Raw genomic sequence first — 20,678 nt, 5'->3', positions numbered from 1 at the left:
TGGATATTCTCACAGGAAATGTTAATTCAGATCTTAGGTTTTTGGTTGTTTATTTTTAATAGACAACAAAAACGGATTTATGTAATAGCTTTGTAAAAATAAGGTCCTTTGGGTAACTAATTCCAGATCACCTAGGTAGTAAACTCTGAAAACATTCTACAGAAACATTAAGTATACCCCATGGCATTAGCCATGAGGAGCCACTTATTAGAAAGTTGACTGGCCTTCTCCAAGGTTGTCTGCTACATCATAGGAGTAAAATTTAAAAGTTAGGTTGTGCTTATTTCTGATGAATCATCTGCTATCTGCTGCAAAACAATGCCCCTCTAAGGGACACTAACCACAATTAATCATAACTTCATCATAGGAAATTTCACAATGTATATTCTGCTTGGATGGAACTTGCTGACATCTAAAAGAAGACCATTGGGTTCACTGGGATAATATGGTCAAACCCCACCCAAATTGTATCTTTTACATCTTGCTCATTTGAAGGGCCACGAGGAAGACACTGCTATTGTTGACAAGAGTACAGATGAACTTTTATTATAAGAAGATTACGTCTCATCAATTCCAAGATACACATTTCTTCACATTTCCCCATTCCTGAGATTGGATGTGTCCTAAAATCAATGAAGTGTTATGACTTCATTACAAGCAGTGTTTCTTGCTTAAGATGAAGAAAGTGTGCACTTTATAATCATTAACATCTGATATTTAATGGATTATGTGGCTATGTTTGAGGGAAGCTTGCTAATCACTACACATCTTTTAATGCATTTTTATTTCTCTAACAGCTGAGATAGTAAAACCAAGTCTACATTCCCCATTTCTACCCAAGTGTTATATGTGTTTAGACATTTAGTCAACCAAATTCCATGCAGCCATTTAAAGATCAAATATGTATTAAGTATCTGTTCTATACCAAGCACTGAGCTAGATGCTATCAAACAGCAGTGGTATGATATAGTCATAAATAAGGCTGAATGAACTTCTTCTAAATCACATATTTTTGGGAAAGTTACACTTTTCAACAACAATGTTAACTAAAATCTAGGTCTTTAGAATCTAAACTATAGGGAACAAAAATGCAACTAAATTTTACTCTAGCATAAAGGAAAATATAAAGGAAGTGATTTAGAGTAAACCTGAAGATGAAAAATTAATAAAAACCTTAAGAGCCATATCTAAAATTCACAGTGTGAATCTTACATAGATCTTGAGTCAAGTGGAATCTGTACAAAGCTAAGACATTTATAAGACAACCAGAAGCCTCAAAACTAACTGCACAGATATTTGATGATAATGCAGAATGATCACTATTTTCTTTCAGAAGCAATAATGATACTGTGCTATTTTTAGAGTGTTTATATTTTAAAGATATGTAATAAATATTTATGGGTGGTTGGAGGAGACAGAATAATGGTTGCACAAAAAGAATTTTATGGCTGAGGCTCCAAAGTGCCACTCAACTTTCATGAGCCTCAGTTTCTACATCTGCAAAGAGAGCACAATAAACCTTATAAACAACCTTCTCTATGGTGGTCTTTGGGTGTGGAACTGCAGTGTCTACTCTTTGCTCCTCAGTTATGCACAAGATAAACGAGTAATCTCCCAACCTAACACAAAGATCCTTTACCTGCAGGGCAATTCAGATCACACATGTATTAAGGGATCACACACACTAACACATGCCTACACAAAGTTGTAGGGAATTATGAGAATGGATTTTTTAGTATATATATTGTGTTACTATAAGAATATATATATATTAGGGGGGCAGGCGGTAGTGCAGTGGGTTAAGTGCACGTGGCGCAAAGCGCAAAGACTGGTGTAAGGATCCTGGTTCAAGCCCCCAGCTCCCCACCTGCAGGGGGGTCACCTCAGAGCAGTGAAGCAGGTCTGTAGGTGTCTATCTTTCTCTCCCTTCTCTTTCTTTCCTTCCTCTCTAGATTTCTCTCTGTCCTATCCAACAACAACGACAGCAAAAACAACAATAGTAACAACAATAATGATAAACAACAAGGGCAACATAAAGGGAAAAAATAGCCTCCAGGAGCAGTGGATTCGTAGTGCAGGCACCGAGTCCCAGCAATAGCCTTGAAAGATTATATATATATATATAGAGAGAGAGAGAGAGAAAGAGAGAGAGAGAGAGGTATAGATATATAGATATAGAAGATATATTTGCCTGATAATAGTCTTAATATCACTAGACAGTATGCAGTGGGTGCAGCTTAGCTGAAACTCAGTGACGAGTTAGTTGGTCACAGCTGAAGGGGTCAAGCTGAGGTGTGAAAATGTCCAGCTCACTGTGAATTTGTGGCTTCATTCATAAGTTGTTCAGTGAAACCAGACTAAGTAGGGAATATGTGTACTTGAGAAGGCAAGTGGATGCATGCCAAAGACACATAAAGCACATAAAACACAATGGCAAGAGGAGAAAGGTAGAGCTCAGATTACTTGTTTTTATGAAACAGAGTATGAATCATTAATATCATCACAACTTTGGCCTCTCTAAGTAACCAAAGATTACCTTGATGTGCTTAACTCTGTCTTCTTTTTCTGTCTTTGGTTTCTTTCCTGTGACAACAACAAAACAAAAGAAAAAAATTGTTTTTTGGATTAACACATGAAAAACAACAGAAACACTTCTCCTAAGTTAAATTCTTTCAGAAGCTCTTAATGAACCTGTGGCTTTCATCTATTCATGGTCAAAACTTCAAATGCTTCTTTTTTTCATTATTAGGGAGATTAATGATCTACAGTAAACAGTAAATACAGTTGTTGACTCATGTGTAAAATTTTTCTGTTTCTGTAAGACATTCTTACCCCCTGCCTAGGTCCTCCTCCACAGTCATGCACCAGGACCTGAAAGCCCTCCTTTACTTTGGTGCAATACACCAGACCCAGTCCAATTTCTGCTTTGTGTTTCCCTCTCTGTTCTTATTTTTTAACTCCTGTCAATTAGTGAGATGATCCCATATTTACCCTTCTCTTTCTGTTTTATCTCACTTTGTAAGGGCAGAATGACCATATGCACTATGAACACATGTTTTAGCCTTCGAGTGATAACATAATAGAATACAGAAACACAAAGGCACTTTAATGTATGTGTTAAATAACCACTGTTTTTAGTCAGTAAATATCGTTATCTACCTTTTTTAGAAGGTCGTTCAGATAAGGGCAGCATCCGGTATACTCTGAAGGCATTGTTTCCTTTCTTTATACTTTTATCCTTGACTTCTTCAATATCAGGCAGGGAGTTCATGGCACATCGAAAATTTGCCTTCCATGTTTTTGGATCAGGTTTATCTATTCCTGGTTGATGCTTTCCTAACAAAAATAGCCAAAGATAAAAAAAAGTTAGATAAAGAGAAAACAGCTAAAAATATAGGATTTCTGACCAGCAGTACAAAGAATCCTTTTAACTCTGGGTAACCCTTACGGGGCCCAACCAGTTGGATTTGCCATGAACTGAGAAGGTTCATGGAATATAAGGACTGTTGTTTTTAAAATTCTACAGTTCTGGGACAACCTGGCTCTACCAAAGAGTCAGAGACAATGGTAATGCTAAATGTGTGAGGAATCAATGTGAATAACAGAGAATGCAAAAGGTTGGGTGGCCACAAGCATAGTTAACTGGAATGTCTCTTTTTCATCTGACTTTCGAATATTAAATGAAAGTCCATTCCTCTAAATAGCTCCTTATCTAAATTTTGTTACAAATAAATATAATTCTAACTGCTTTTTAGGGATACATTCAAATCAAGTAGATGGCTCTAAAACATTTAAATAAATTCTATAACCCCGTTACACACTTGAGAAAGTGAATTAGAATACTACATTCAGGGAAGATGTAAGGACCAGGATTCTATAGGATGAGTGAAAGATAACTTCTGAATGATGCAGTTTATGCCCTGTGCATTCTTAATGTGCCTGGAGACAAGTCACAAATTTTTCAGACATTTTTACGAGGTTGTAAGTCAGGTGATGTTATACGTGCAATGAAAACAGCAATAAAAAGTAGCATTATATTGTGCAATCAAAACTTTTGAAGAGAATAAAAATTTAAAAATATTCTCACACACAAAGAAGTCATATGGTAGGAGAGATAGCATCATGGTTATGTAGAGTCTCATGCCTGAGGCTCTGAAGTCTCAGGTTTAATTCCCTGCACCACCATAAACCAATAAGCCATAATTAAACAGTGTTCTGGTCTTTCTAATTTTAAAAAGAAGTAAAATGGGGGAGGGGTGAGCACTGACACACCGGTTAAGCACACACAGTATAATGTGTAAGAACCTGGCTTTGAGCCCCCCGTCCCCCCTGCAGAGGGACACTTCACAAGTGGTGAAGCAGGTGTCTACCTTTCTCTCTCCCTCTATGTCTCCCCTGTCCCTCTCAGTTACTTCTGTCTTATCTAATAAAACACAAAGAAGGAAAAGAAAAAATAAACGTAGAAATGACTAACAGAAGTGGTTGATTTATAATGCAGGCACCAAGCCCTAGAGATGAGGCAAAAACAAACATAAAATAGATGAGGTGATGCATGTGCTCATAACTTCACAGGGGTAATTCTTTCACAGTGTATATGAATATCAGATAATCACTTTGTACATTTTGTCTTCTTCAGAGAGAGGGTAAGAGATGGAGAGGGAGAAAGATGGGAGAGATACCACAGCACTTCTCTACTGCTTGTGAAACTTCCTCTGTGCGGGAGTTCCCATGAGCTGGCAGAGGGCTTGAACCCAGGACTTCATGTATGCACTTTATCAGATAAGCTATCTCCTGCCCCCCCTCACACTTTTATTATCTTACAGGGTTTCAATTATACCTCAATTTTTAAAAAGAAGGTATGAAAACAACAGCAACCAACCAACGTGCAGCACCATTGATGATTTGGGTGGAGGAGGTAATACCTGTGTGAATTGCCCAATTTCTAAAGAGTGGTGCATCTTTTTCCACATCCCACCCATGTCTAGCCGCATGCATCCAAGGTATCTGAAAAATCTTCTTTTCCTGAAAACAAAAAATAAAAAAAATCAATCAGAACTGTAGCCATGAGCTTTGGCTCACCATTGCAAAGGTCCTAGCTAGTATCACTGGGTTTGCTGAATGTCTACAATAAAATCCACTCTATAACAAACCGACTTCCCCACAGGGTTCCAAATCTTGACAGTCTAACCAGGTGTGCTTCAGAGTCATGCAGAACAGAATTGCACCCCAGAGGCAAAGACGATAATCTGAGATAGACCAGTTTGTTGTGTTAACACTACCCTCTTCCTTTAAAGGCCCATTGGCTATCTAGTGCTTATTTTTACCATTTTCCCATCTGTTAGTACAGAGAGCTCCATCTGACTCAGAAAATTTGAAAAACTGGCAAATAAAACCTCCTGGAGCAACTGAGAAGTCAGGAGGAATTAAAGCCACTGGTATAGGAACCAAGTATCTCATTCTGTTGTGTAGCCAACAGAAACAAAAGACTTTGTGTAATGTTCTAGCCCTTATATGGCTACTGGTCTACATGAAATAGCATGAAATACACACATAAAGATGTATAGACAATACAGAGACGATAGAACTTTTCAAAAGTTCTTCAATACAATTCTTTTTTTTTTTTTAACTACAAATGTATTTAGGATAGAGACAGAGAGAAATTAAGAAGGAAAGTGGATAGAGAGGGAGAGAAAGACACCAGCAGCACTGTCTCACCATTCGTGAAGCTTCCCCACTGCAGGTGAGGACCAGAGCTTGAACCCAGGTCCTTGTGCACTGTAACGTATATACTCAACCAGGTATGCCACTGCCTAGCCCCAATGCAATTCTCTCATATGAAATCCATTCCACCCCTCTTACAGCCCAAAAGGTAACTTAAAAATATCTAAACTGACAAACATGCTTAGAAACTACGACTCTGGAAACCAACTCACACTCTAGGTAAAACTACCTATGTGGTGGTCTGGGAAGTGGCGCAGTGGCTAGGGCACTGGACTCTCAAGCATGAGGTCCTGAGTTTGATCCCTGGCAGCACATGTACCAGAGTGATGTCTGGTTCCTTCTCTCTCTCTGTCTCTCTCTCTCTCTCTCTTTCTCATTAATAAATAAATAAAATCTTTATTTAAAAAAAACTATCTATGTGAAACCTGCCTCGACTAGCTCTTCTATAGGTACCAGCAGTAACTAAGGTCCTATGACATACCGCACTGACAACAATGTTCACATGCTCTCAGCTTTGCTTCTGCAACAGTCTGATGGGTTACATATATGCCATTTTCACTTTATAACTAAGGAAACTAAAGAACAGAATTAAACCATTTAGCCAAGGAACTTGTGGTAACAAGTGTCTGAATTCATGACTGAGGTTGGGCTGAGATAGCATAATGTTTATGCAAAAAGACCTCTATGCCTAAGGCACCAGAAATGCCAAATTCAATCCCCAGCACAACCATAAGCAGGAACTGAGCAGTGCTTTGGAGAAAACACACACACACACACACACACACACACACACACACACACACACACACACACACTTTCTCTTTCACACACTCTCTCTCTTCTCTCTCTTTTTTCTCTCTCTCCTCTTCATTATCTCTTTCTCTCATGTGAACCCATATTCAGGAACTTCATTACAGCTGAACTGTCTCCCAACATTCAAATTTAGAAGCTTTCCTATACTAGGACAGATCTGCTGGATAGAATTCTGTGGTGAGTAAAGTCCAAGATTTTTTTTTATTATTTTCAATTCTCTCAAGGTAGTTTTGATCATTTCCAGGTATATGGATCTCTACACAATACACTGGGGGAAAAAAGAAACTATCAGTAGGGTTTTTCCACTATGGTTTCACATTATGAAAAATAGAAAGGGTTCCAACTGGCCCAAAAGGGGGTTCAATGCCCCTCCACAGAGCCAATTACAAAGTCTGAACCAAAAATATTTCAGAACATTTGAGAGTTCCCCCAAAAAAAACTGTTAAAAGGGAGAATTCTATCATATTTGAAACCCCAATTAATAAAGAACTGAAAGCAAGAAGCATTTCATAAATTCCTCCTTGTTCATTCTGGATCATCCAGAGATAGTAGGGTTTCAAGGTTAGCCATTTTCAAAAGGGCAATGATGAGAAAAGGGGCAGATTAAAATTTTATTTTTAGTGTAAATGAAAATCTGAAAGGAAAATCACTTACTGCAGCTTTTAATGTTCATATTAAAACAAATAGAAGTGGAAAAGAACCAATTTCATGAAAAAGTTTCCCAAAGTGCACAACCTGAAGACAGAGAATTGGCAGTTGCATTTTTTTTGTGGGTGTAAAGCATTTGAGGTAACACAAAGTTAGAGGTCTCACAAGGCCCAAAATGATTTTGACAAGCAGATCTTTTCAGGCATTTGCACACTTGCATGTATATACACATGTACACACAAGTGTGCACGCACACAGACACACACAAATACACACACACCACCATGACCACCAAACCTACTCTCACAGAATTATTTCAAAGTTATGAAAACACAAAAGTAATGATAGTAGTGCTATTTATCCTAACAGTTGTCCTTATGGATTCTTTTGAAATAAGCAAAGGACATAACTAGATCTCTTTCCAAAGAAGATAACTAAATATCACATACACACATGAAAATATGTTCAACATCATTAATCATTAAAGAAATGCAAATCAAAACAAAATGCAAATCAAAACATAACCAAAAAAAAGAAAGAAAGAGAGAAAGAAAGAAAGAAGTCCTAAGTGTTGGTGAAAATATAGAGAAATTGAACTTTCATACATTGTTGGTAAGAATATAGAAGCATGCAGTTGCTATGAAATATAGTTTGACTAGTCCTCAAAAAGTTAAACACAGAATAACCACATAACCCAACAATTTTACTCCTGGACATATATCTAAGGAATTATAAACAGGTGCTCAAACAAAAACTTATCCACGAATGCTCATAGAAGCATTACTCACAATAGTCACAAAGCAGAAACAACCCAAATGGTCATCAACTGATGAATGGATAAAGGCAATGTACCTGCATAAAGTGAAGTATCACTCAGCTACAAAAGCGAATGTGACATGAAACAGTATGGATGAACTTTTAACTTTCAAAACATTATGTTTGCTAAAGTGAAAGAAGCTATTGTGTAAAAGGTCACACCCATGGAATGATTCAATTTATAGAAAATTTCCAGGGGAAAAAAGGCAAACCCACAGAGATGGAAAGTAGATTAGTGGCTGCTATGGATTAGGAGGAGGAGGAGGAGGAGGAGGAGGGAATGACTGCATCATGGATACAGTATTTCCTATCAGGGTGATGAAAAGTTCTGAAATCAGATAGTGGTAATCGATGTGTGATACTGGGAATAGAATTAATGACACTTAGGTGTCCACTTTAAAATGGTACTTTAAAACATGCCATTTGTAGCTAGGTTTTTTTTTGCATTGCAGGAAAAAGAAACTGAATATGTATGTCATGCATATCTACTTTTGAAAGAGCGTGTTAAGAGCTGGGAGACAGGACAGCATTGGAGCATCAGACTTGCATAACTGAGGACCCAAAAGTCTGTGGTTCAATCTCTGGCACTGCCATAAGCCAAAGTGAATGGTGCTCTGGTGCTCTTTTTCAAAAATCATCAATAATTAATAAATCTTCATAATAATAAATATTCTTAAAGTTTAAAGATCATGTTAAAATGTAAAGAAAAGTGTTGGAGAGATAGCCTAATAGTTATGTAAAATACATTCATGCCTGAGGCTCTGAGGTCTCAAATTTAATCCTCACCACCACAAGCCAGAGTGGGCAGTGTGCTCTGCTCTCTCTTTTACTCTCTCCTTCCTGTCTCTCTCATTAAAATAAATAAAATATTTTATTGTAAAGAAAATAATTTGTGGGTGGAGGAAACAGCATAATGGTTATGCAAGAGGCTTTCCTATCTGAGGTTCCAAAGTCTCAAGTTCAACCCCCCACATCACAATAAGCAGGAGAGAGAGAGAGAGAGAGAGAGAGAGAGAAGATGAAGGAGAAGAAGAAGAAGAAGAAGAAGAAGAAGAAGAAGAAGAAGAAGAAGGAGAAGGAGAAGGAGAAGGAGAAGGAGAAGGGGAAGGGGAAGGGGAAGGGGAAGGGGAAGGGGAAGGGGAAGGGGAAGGGGAAGGAGAAGGAGGGGGAAGGGGAAGGGGAAGGGGAAGGGGAAGGAGGAGGGGAAGGGGAAGGAGGAGGAGGAGGAGGAGGAGGAGGAGAAGAAGAAGAAGAAGTAGAAGGAGGAGAAGGAGGAGAAGGAGGAGAAGGAGGAGAAGAAGGAGAAGAAGGAGAAGAAGGAGAAGGAGAAGAAGAAGAAGAAGAAGAAGAAGAAGAAGAAGAAGAAGAAGAAGAAGAAGAACAAGAACAAGAACAAGAAGGAGAAGAAGGAGAAGAAGAAGAAGAAGAAGAAGAAGAAATGGGAGGATGAGGATGAGGATGAGAAGAAAAATACATTTATTTAAAAACTGAAAGGGTGTCTGACCAGTGAACATTCTGGTCATAGATCACATCACTGTGTTGGAAGGTAACAGTGTGGCTGGTCTTCATGTAGTGTGTGACATATGTAAACATCATCAGAAACCCCAAGTGTGCCCCCAGTCCATGTATATGGTATATGTCCATCTGAGAGCAGGAGAGAGAAGCACTCCTGGAGTTAAAAACATTGAAGGTTATCTTGAATTACGCAGAACAAACATACCTCTGCCTCCAGAAGCTACGGTCATGGGAGGAAGAAAAGTCACGAAGGCCAGAAATGCCAGCCAAAGATTATTAGCAGAGCCCCCTTCCCTTCAAAGGCCGGAAAAAAAGTTATCTTTTCTTTATTTCTTCCAGCTTCTGGTGGATCCCAGCATTCCTTGCTTTGTAGCCACCACACTCCAAACTCTGTCTCTTACTTTACACAATCTGTTCCTTGTGTGTGTCTCCTCCTATTGTATTATAAAGGACCCTTGTCGTTAAATAATGACAAGTGGCCCAGATGGATAATCTAACATGATCTCATCTTGAGATCCTAGACTTGATTACAGCTGAAAAAAGTTTTTTGTTTTGTTTTTGTTTTTTGCTTTCCAAATAAGGTCACATCCAGAGATTCCAGGAGTGAGGAATGTGAACCTATCTTTTGAAGAATCACAGTTTAATCCACTACAGAGAACAACTATGGGCATCAAAGGCCTATTCAGTACAGGAGACATGATGACATTGTAAATTCACCACTCTGTCAAGCCAGCCAAAACTGGTGAAAGAGAAAGAGAGGGAGAGAGGGAGAGGGAAAGGGAGAGGGAGGGGGGGAGAGAGAGAGAGAGAGAGAGGTGAAAAGAAAAACAACTTACTTTCCCCTTTAGAATTCAGGAACATCTGCTTTAATTTCACACTCTAAATCAGTATAAATAATATCTCTTTTTTTTTCCTTTTCTGTTTCTCTCTCCCCCTTCCTTTCTCTCTCTCTTTCTCTCTCTTTGCCACCAAGGTTACTGCTGGGGCTCAGTGTCGGTACTATGAATGCATGGCCCCTGTGGCCATTTTTTCCTTTTTTATTGGATAGAACAGAGAAAAATTGAGAAGGGAGGGGAGGGGAGGGAGAGAGTGAGAGAGAAAGGTAGACACCAGCAGACCTGCTTCACCACTCATGAAGCATCCCTGCTAAAGGAGGGGAGCAGGGGCTCGAACTTGGGTCCTTGCTCATTCTTTCACATATAAGTCCACCTCTCTGTGTCTCAAGTGTCCTTGTCTGTAAGGTGAAAAAGATAAACTGTTGTTCCCACAGTATGGAATTACATGCGTGAACACATGTATCTTGTGTAGAGTAGTACCTGGCCCTTCCCTGGTATTATTGCTGTTACTACTACTACTCGTCTTAGTATTACTTACTCCCCTTTATCTCTCCAACTCTCTTGTGTTATTCTCTCCTCTTTGCTTAGACTTCCCCATGGATCCTGCTAACTAAATAGGACAAGACACAGCCTGATTTCTTGCCTTTTTTTTTTTTTGCTTTGGAAGAAGCTAATTTCAAAGTCTCCCCAGAATATACATCTAAAGCACTGCACATAGAGCAAGCATAGGAAAACACATCATGTGCTAGACTTCAAAATATATGCAAGTTCACACGAAATGAGCACCTGGTTTGTTTCTATACTTTGTACTCCACCTAAGTTCAGAAAGGACTAGATCAAGCAAACACATTCAAGCAGTACCACTGAATTTAAAGCCAGTGTGTGTGTGTGTGGGGGGGGGGGTATGTGAATGAGTAAGAAAGAGAAAGGAAAAAGGCTTTGGAGTATATCTGAAAAGATAACTTGGTGGCAAGGAATGATGTCACTTTACTTTTTAATACTACATCCTGGAAGAGGGTAAAGTAGATAAAGTGTTGAACTCTCAAGCAAAAGGTCCTAAGTTTAACTCCTTAGAATTAAACACGTGCCAGAGTGATGTTCTGGTTCCCCCCCTCCTAAATAATAGTATTTATTATTTTAAATAAATAATTTTTAAAAACTCAGGCTAGGCAAGTGGTACACCCAGTTGAATAAACACATTACCATGTGCAAGGACCCAGGTTCAAGCCCCCGATCCCTACCTGCAGAAAGGAAGCTTCACAAGTGGTGAAGCAGGTCTTTAGGTATCTGTCTCTCTCCCTCTCTATCATCTCCCATCCCCTCTCAATTTTTGTTTTATCAAATAAAATAAAAGGAAAAAATGACTATCAGGAGTGCTAGGTTTGTAAATGCTAGCACCAAGACCTTGTGATAACTCTAGTGGGGAAAAAAAAACAAACAAAAAAAAAACTTTAACAGGCCTGGAAGATATCTCAGCAGATAAAGCCCATACCACACCATGAGTAAGAACTCAAAGTGACCACAGAATCACACACCACATTGGAGCACATGGAGAGGTAGTACCATGAATATGGGGTGATACTGTTATGTTTCTGCCACTCTTTCCTCTTTCTGTCTCTCTCTCTCCTTCTTTCTCTAAGCAAAGTGTGCGCGCACGCGGGGGCGCGCGCACACACACAATGAAAATTGGGCCAAGAGGTAACTCATAGAAAATGTATATACGCAAGGTCCAGGGTTCACTCCTAGAGGGGGTAGGTGGTGGTTCATGCTATAATACAGTGTGTGTGTTTGTGTGTGTGTGTGTGTATGTTCAAGTATACCTCATATACTTCTAAGACTTGAGCCACAATCAAGCATTAAGGTCTGGAGTATGTGATACAAAGATTAATTCTGACCAGTTAAATTGTTCACTGATTTCAAAAGATTAAAAGGGAGGATGGGGTAGAAGAGGAGAAATAAATTTGCTCAGGATTGTAATTAATCTTGGTTGTGGAAACAATTTTCTCCTTTGGGCCTTCTTAAAGAAGACATAAAATTTAGTTTCTTTTCTAGGTTATAACAATATATTTTCAAGTGTCCTCTGTTTTTATGCATATCATCATGCTGATTCATACCCTAACAGGTAGGAACAGTTACATAAAGAAGCTTTTAGTATGGCAAAGTAAGGGAATATTTATGTACATGGTTGTTGTGGGTGTGGTTTACAAATGACTTACTTTTTTCTTTTTCATCGAAGATATGCATGTGTACAGGGTTTCAAGAAAAAAGACAAAGGGAGTCGGGCGGTAGTGCAGTGGGTTAAGCACACTCGCAAAACATAAGGACCAGCCTAAGGATCCCAGTTCAAGCCCCTGGCTCCCACCTGCAGGGGAGTCACTTCACAGGCAGTGAAGCAGGTCTGCAGGTGTCTATCTTTCTCTCCCCCTCTCTATCTTCCCTTTCTCTCTGTCCTATCCTACAACAACGACATCAATAACAACAATAATAACTACAACAATAAAAAAAAGGGCAACAAAAGGAAATAAATAAATATTTTTTTTAATTTAAAAAAAAAGAAAAAAAAGGGGAGTCGGGCGGTAGCGCAGCAGGTTAAGCACACATGGCGCAAAGCACATGTGGCGCAAAGCACAAGGACCCCGGTTCGAGCCCCTGGCTCCTCACCTGCAGGGGGGTCGCTTCACAAGTGGTGAAGCAGGTCTGCAGGTATCTATCTTTCTCTCCCCTCTCTGTCTTCCCCTCCTCTCTCCATTTCTCTCTGTCCTATCCAACAATGACGACAACAGTAATAATTACAAAAATAAAAACAACAACAAGGGCAATAAAAGAAAATATATAAATAAATAATTTTTTTAAAAAAAAGAAAAAAACAAAGTTTTCCCTTTTTTGCTGCCAGGGTTATTACTGGAACTCCGAACCTGAATGACTCCTTCACTCTCAGTGGATTCCTTTTCTTCTTTTATTTCCTCTTCTAGCTAAGAGGCTGAGAGGTGAGGGAGGAGACACCACAGCACTGCTCCACCATTCATGAAGCTTCACTTGTGCGTGTGCTCTCATCCCATGTGGTGATTGGGAGTTTAGACCCTGGTCCTCGTACAGCATAGCTTGCACACACTATCAGATGAGTTATCGCCCAACCCCACCCAAAGTTTGTTTGCTTATTTGTTTTAACATACAGTGGTGAAAAAGCCAACAGGCCCCATTCCCAATTAAAATTCTCATAACTTTCATGTCCTCTAATCCTAGACAGCTATGAGAAGCAGGAAAAGAGTGTTAGAAAAGTGAGTCAGTCACTGAGACACAGCAAGAACAGTCCTTCGAAAGACAAACGGTGAAGTCAAACTGTCAACTCAGGGTTGAGGTTACAGTCTGAGATGATGACAAGTTTTCTGTATGCTAAGTGTTTGTTTTCTTGGCTATGTTTGGTTGGTTGATGTTTGTAATAGATAAACTACCGATAGAATTTTAAGCTTTTGAACCAGTGGTTCACCAGCACACGCTTTCAATGTGGATACCACCATCAACCCTCCCCCACCCCCACCCCGCCACACAGACACAGGGAACCAACTTGCATTTACCTTGTTAAGCCACTTTAGCCCTGGTATCGTATTTGAGTTGATCTGCTCCTCCAGCCAGGGGCGCATCCGCATCCTTTCCACTGGCATGGTACCCTCTGCCAAAAGAGAAACACGTCAGACATTTTTGTTACTGACCATCTTGTCAGCTCTAGGACCTTCGAACACTCCTGTCTGAGCCTTTCATTCTTCTTCCCCTTCCTCAGAAATCACACAGCTCATATATAGACATGGATGGCCAGGTGGGGGATGAGAGGGATGGAGTAAGAAGTATTATTTGTGGACTTTGCTCTATAGCCACTCGCCCAGGCCTGTGTATAGTGCTCATTTCCGGTGCAGCAACAGAGCAGGTCAAGACTGCTCTCAGCTGACAGCAACCATTAGATAGAGGAAGTTGGACAAGTAGATATTTCACCTCTGAGCAACGTTTCCCAAAGCTGGTTCTTGCTCTCCCCTTCCCCCAACCTGGCTGTGTTTCCAGCTAAATACTTTCAAAAGCAAAGACTTTTAATACAGCTGGTGTTCAGAGGACCAGGATTTAATAACATCTTTCTAGTAATCTTTGAAGAGTCAAAGGTTGACAGAACAAACAGCTGCTGAGGGAAAGAGTTATTAGAACCAACATGGGGTCTACAGTTAATGGTATTTATATTTGAGAGCTACTCTCTGTCCTGATCCACCATCTTCAGACAACACTTTCAGGCCACCTGCATGTTAGCTGTCAGGCTCAGGCTCAGGCAAAAATTAGTAAAGCCATGGGCCACTTAGAATAAACCTAAAATAAACTTCCTAGCTTCCTCCAACAAGATCCCAAATCTCATCTGCTATACTCTTACTTTTAGGTTCCAGATTATTAAACAGTTTGTTCTGCTTTTTTAAAAATGCTTTTGAGCCACCAAGTTGCAGATGCTACCCATGGTGCCCACCTGACTTCCCTGGACAGATGACCCTACCAATGAATCCTGGAACCCCACCTCCCCAGAGCCCTGCCCCACTAGGGAAAGACAGAAACAGGCTGGGGGTATGGATCGACCTGTCAATACCCATGTCCAGTGGAGAAGCAATTACAGAAGCCAGACTTTCCAATTTCTAAATCCCATAAAGATCTCTGGTCTATACTCTTAGAGGGATAAAGAGTAGGGAACTTTCCAATGGAGAGGATGGGATGTAGAACTCTGGTGGTGTAAATTGCATGGAATTGTGTCCCTTTTATCCCACAGTCCTGTCGATCATTATTAAATCTCTAATAAAAATAAATAAATAAGTAAGTAAAAAACAAACAACCAAAAAAGAACCAACATATTCTTTTGGGATATCTGGGTTCTAGCAATGCATGTATAACAATGCAATCTCTTATTCACTCCTTCAAGGATCTCCCATCAGCACTGCCTTCCCTCTGACCTGATATCATTCTCCCTTTAACTTTCTCAAGTGGTTTCATGATCTAAACCAGCAGTGGAGAACCATTTTTGCTGCCAAGGACCATTTGGATACTTATAACATCATTCATAGGCCATACAAAATTGTCAGCTCAGAAATTGGCACTTAATGTTGTTACGAAAAACAGCTCCTAGATCTATAGAATTCTCAGTCCTGTCTGCAGTTGTCTTGGTAGGATCAGACCAAATGACGACGGCCAAATGTTTCCCACCCCTCACCTAAACACTGTTCCTCTACTAGTCCACATAATGCCTCTCTCCACACCCCTCCTCCAGATAATAGTTCTTAATTATTTGTGTAAAGACAGAAATTGAGAAGGGGAGGGGAGATAGAGAGGAAGAGAGAAGGGGAGATACCTGCAGCACTTCACCACTCACGAAGCTTTCTCCCTACAGGTGAGGTCTGGGAGCTTGAACCTGGGTGGGTGTGCTTGGTAATGTGTGTACTCAGCAGGGTATGCCACCACCCATCCTCTCAGATACACTTCTAGATAGTCTTTCTTTTGTTCCCAAAATTCAGAGAGTGAAATCATTAACACAGTACTACCTACCACTCATCTTCACTCTATTTACATTTAATGAGAGACCCCAAAGCAAAGATGATACCTCCATTCTATAGGATTCAGTGGGCAGTGTAAGATAATCCCAAGTACTACCATAAGCGAGAGCTGAGCTGTGCTCTGGTGCACACACCATCCACCTCTCTCTCTCTCTCTCCCTCCCTCCCTTCCTCCTTCCGTCTCTTTCTCTCTTTCTCCCTCCCTCTCTCTGTATCTCATTCATTAAAAATAAATAAAATATTTAGCCCTCATACTGTAAATGTCTCTTTCACAGTCTAGTAAGTGCAATATTATCCACATTTCCTTCTTGCTGTTGGTGATTCTGTTTAAATTGACCCCAAGAAGTGGTCTAGGGTTCCTAAGGGCACAGAGGCTGTGATATGAAAACGTACATGTTACATAAGCTTCCTTCAGTCAAGAGTAAAAATGCTGTCAGGTTCAAAGTGTGATGTTAGTGAACCAGCACTATATTTTAACAGAAACATACATGAAACATGACTGTGGATTGATCAGCTGACAACACTACTGTGACCAAAGGCTATCAGGAACCTAACGTCTTTGTGAAATTTGGGCACAGGAAGAAGATCAGGTAAAACCAGAGGCAGAGACTGTATGGAAGCTGCCACAAGCCAAGGAATACTTGGAAGTGCCAGAAGCCAGGAAGAATGCTCTCCTGGAGATTTTAGAAGCAAAGCCTTATAACACTTCAAATTAAGACTTGTAGCCTCCAGAGCTTTTGCTGTCTAAATCACATGGTTTATGGTACTTTGTTACAGCTACCTCAGAAAACTACTAACAGAAGATTCACTAAGATAAAGGGAACAATATGAGGACAGGCAGGCATCCTATCTATGGGAGAAGACGGTGCCCCATGGCAGCAGGAAGGAGAAGATATAGCAAAGGTCCTGGAGCAGAAAGATGAGATTCTAGAAGGCAGTTCACATCAGGGAAGATGCCAAAGACCAGGCTGGCCCTGCAGGACCTGAAAAACCATGCCTAAGCAACAACTGTCTTGTGCATCATTCATTATTTCACCCCAATAAAGTAAAATTAAAAAAAAAAATTTCAAGGCCATCAAGATAGTTCACCTGGGAGGGTGCCTGCTTTGGCATGAGTGCAGACCAAATTCAAGCCCATTCCACACTATACTGGGAGAAATTTCAGTGCTGTCATACCTTCTCCTGACCCCACGCCACCCCAATCTCTCTGCTTTTATATAACTCTTTGAAATGTCAGCCCAGAGCAATGAAGCCCTGGAAGATAAAAACAAAACTATTTTATTGGCAGAGAAGGGGAGAGAGGGAATGGTTTATAGTACATTTGTTGGCACATGGGTAAAATATCTCATCTCACTATGATAGGAGTCTTCAAAACACTCTCACTCCAATCCTAGGTCCTTTTCCACAATCATGCACCAGGATGCCTAAAGTAGCCCAATCTAAGTTTCACTTTGTGTTTTCCCTTTCCATTCTTGTTTAAGTTCTGCCCATGAGTGATATTATCCCATATTCATCCTTCTCTTTCTGGCTTATCTCACTTAACATAATTTTATTTTCCTTCTTCACCTCATCTTGGATAAAGCTCGAAGAAAAATAAAGCTACTAAGGAATTTTGGACCTTAAAAAAGTGCCTAGGATTTTGATCATCATCTGAAGAACAAAGAGAAAAGTCAAGATTTATGTGAATAAATAAGATCAATTCTATTACTAGTAAAATTTAGAACTGACTACAAGATCTAGACTGGTGTTTTACCAACTTTAATGTGCATACACAATTTTCATTCAGTAGTTCCGCAAGTCATGTGATTGATATTTCTAACAAACCCCCATAAGTCCTAGCACCACACTCTACATTGCAAGTCTCTAAATTAGCTTTTATTTTTTACTTGTGAGTCAGCTGACTTTTCTGTGACTTCCTACAAAGTCTGCCCATTGTGGCAGAGGCCTCCTTCCTGCATGTCAGCATGGCAGGCTCTTCTGCAGATTCTGTCCATTGGCCCATCCAATATGTACACATTATGTCATTCTAACAGGGATGTAGTGCAGCCGAACCTCAAAAATGCAACATCTGGGCAGAGGGTAGATAACATAATGATTATGCAAAGAAACTCTCATGCCTGAGGCTCCTAAGTCCCAGGTTCAATCCCTGGTACCACCATCCACCAGAGCAGAACAATGTTCTGGTTTAAAAAAAAAAAAAAAAAGTATCACTTAGTCAAAATACAATGGCATGATCATACACTTGAAACAGCTCTTTAAATCTTTAAGCAGGACACTTATTATTTACTATTTTAAATGCAAATTTAGCAAGTATCTTATTAGAGAAAGATAAACTCTTTTACATATACCCATTTTTACTGTGACAATATTGGTTTATAACATTATAAGTTTAAGGAACAGATTTTTGACATCTTTTTTTTTACCTATCAAATTGCATGGTTTTTTTTTTTCTTTATTGGGAGATAAATGGCTTACATTCAAGGGTAAAATGCAATAGTTTGTATATGTGTAACATTTTCCAGTTTTCCACATAACAGTTCAGCCCCCACTAGGTCCTCCTCTGCCATCATGCTCCAGGACATGAACCCTCACCCTGACCCCAGAGTCTTACTTTGATGCAATACAGATTTTGACATCTTAACCATAGTCTCTCTTACGCCATGTCCAACAACAAGTTGATCTACGATCATCACATCAACACTCTCTACCCATTCCTCCCATGTCTCACCCTCTTCCCTTCTAGTAATTATTGATCTATTGTCATAATACAAACTTGGCTTTGTTTTGTCTGTTTGTTGGCTTTGTGAGAGTAAAATCATTTGGTATTTCCCTTTCTCCATGTGACTTATTTCACTAAGCATGTGACCTCGTGTTGTATCCAGGCTGTTGCACATGGTATAATTTCACATATTTTTATTTAGTACCTGAATAACACAATGTGTGTGTGTGTATTTAGACACCACAACTTCTTTACTTATTGATCTGCAGATAAGCAAGCACTTGGGTTTTTTCCCTATCTTGACTATTGTGAGCAGTGCTTTAGTGAACATAGTGGTGTCTATATCTTTTTAAAAGAGTGTTTTCATGTTTTTTTTCTTTATTTTTTATTTATTTATTTTTACTTATTTATTCCCTTTTGTTGCCCTTGTTGTTTTACTGTTGTAGTTATTATTGTTGTTATTGATGTCATTGTGGAATAGGACAGAGAGAAATCAAGAGAGGAGGGGAAGACAGAGAGGGGAAGAGAAAAATAGATACCTGCAGACCGCTTGTGATTCGGGATCCTTACTCCGGTCCTTGCGCTTTATGCCACGTGCACTTAACCCGCTGTGCTACCGCCCAACTCCCTGTTTTCATGTTTCTCTCTTAATAGCTAGGATATCCCTGATGGTCCAATTTTGCCATACTAACATGTTATCATTGTGCAAGTCACTTAAAATTTCCAGTCCATACTCTAACAATCTAGACCAGGGATGAAGAAGTCTAGCCTGCCAAAAAGTCCAGATCTTTTTGTCTGGCCCTGTCAAGGCAACCATAGGCAGGATTTGAAAATCAATAAAGCTAGGAATTACTGTTATAGCAACATTAAGTGCTAATTTTTAACCTGGTAAGGTTTTGTATGACTGCAAGTGATGTTATAAATATCCAACTGGCCCTCGGCAAAAATAAAAATTTCCCCAGAACTGATGGAGATTTCAAAACAACAATTTCTGAGGTGACTCTAAGAATTCTTCTGGAACGTGAAAGAAAACTCATAATCTTGAGTTTTCCCTTTTTTTAAAAAAAAAACTTCTATTTTCATGCAATGGGCTATATTTAAAAGTCAAATGATTCCATAAACCTAAAATGCAAAGCATATACCCCAGAGCCCAACAAAAGGCATTTTGTAAAATCACCTATTATTAACCTCTAACTTTGGGGGGATGAGGGTGGAATGGGACACAGTCTTTTGGTGGTGGGAATGACAATTATGTGCACTCCTATTAATTTGTAGTCATGTAAATAACTAATTAATATGAGAGGGGAAAAACTGATTATATGTCTCAAACTTTTTAAAGTACAGACTGAGTATTTTTAATACATAGGCTGAGTCTTTGATATGTTTACTCTCTTAAAAGCTTAGTCCAGGGAGAACAGAAGCAACTGGTGGTATAGCTATATAGAAACAATTTCAAAGGACATAAATTATGGTGATGTTGGGTATTATATAGCAAATCCTATCAAAGGAATTTTTCAGAGTTAACCCAATTACCAAATAATGTGATTATAGCAATAACTAGCTATTGTCTTCTTGAACCCTAAGACAGCAGGAACCTCACATTTCCACTATAGAGCCTATATTTCCTCCAGTCCTGGAACCTCTAGGGTGGGGCTCACTTTCCTGCAAGCTTCTCTCAATTCATACCAAATAATATTGCATCCGCCGATCCCAACCTAATCAACACAACAGCATGCTTATCTTCAGACTGTGTCCAGAGACTTCAGCTTCATCACTCGGGTGAGACCTTTCCTTTCATAGTATTCTCTAATTCCATTCCAGGTGGTTCACTTCCTAACAAAGTCCCAAAACCTAGATATAGACTAGGTACCGTGAGATAGAGCATATGTTCACACATATCCATAAACTAGGGCAAAATATATACCTGAAATCAAAAGTACACAATAGTCTGCAGTGAGTACCCCCCAACACTTCATCTGCACTATTCCAGCCTTTAGGTCCATGATTGGTCAACAATTTGTATTGGCTTTGTATGTTAAC

At 39.5% G+C, this 20,678-nt stretch overlaps 1 protein-coding gene across 5 annotated transcripts in view; it reads right to left on the bottom strand.

Moving 5' to 3' along the window:
• IRF2 (interferon regulatory factor 2) overlaps positions 1–20,678 on the bottom strand; it is a 106,256-nt gene that overhangs the window by 40,480 nt on the left and 45,098 nt on the right. For all 5 annotated transcript variants that reach the window (XM_060183987.1, XM_060183997.1, XM_060183970.1 and 2 more), the window contains exons 2-5: positions 13,925–14,019; positions 4,923–5,022; positions 3,160–3,336; positions 2,537–2,583 (exon numbers count right to left, since the gene is read on the bottom strand). In XM_060183987.1, coding sequence (XP_060039970.1) covers positions 2,537–2,583; positions 3,160–3,336; positions 4,923–5,022; positions 13,925–14,011 — 411 coding nt within the window. In that variant the 5' untranslated portion in view covers positions 14,012–14,019. The remainder of the gene's footprint in view (positions 1–2,536; positions 2,584–3,159; positions 3,337–4,922; positions 5,023–13,924; positions 14,020–20,678) is intronic.

The sequence above is a fragment of the Erinaceus europaeus genome, chromosome 2 (genome assembly GCF_950295315.1).
Source record: "Erinaceus europaeus chromosome 2, mEriEur2.1, whole genome shotgun sequence".
Classification (NCBI taxonomy): domain Eukaryota; kingdom Metazoa; phylum Chordata; class Mammalia; order Eulipotyphla; family Erinaceidae; genus Erinaceus; species Erinaceus europaeus.
The sequence above is the reverse complement of the archived record's forward strand: the minus strand, read 5'-3'. Positions and strand labels throughout refer to the sequence as shown.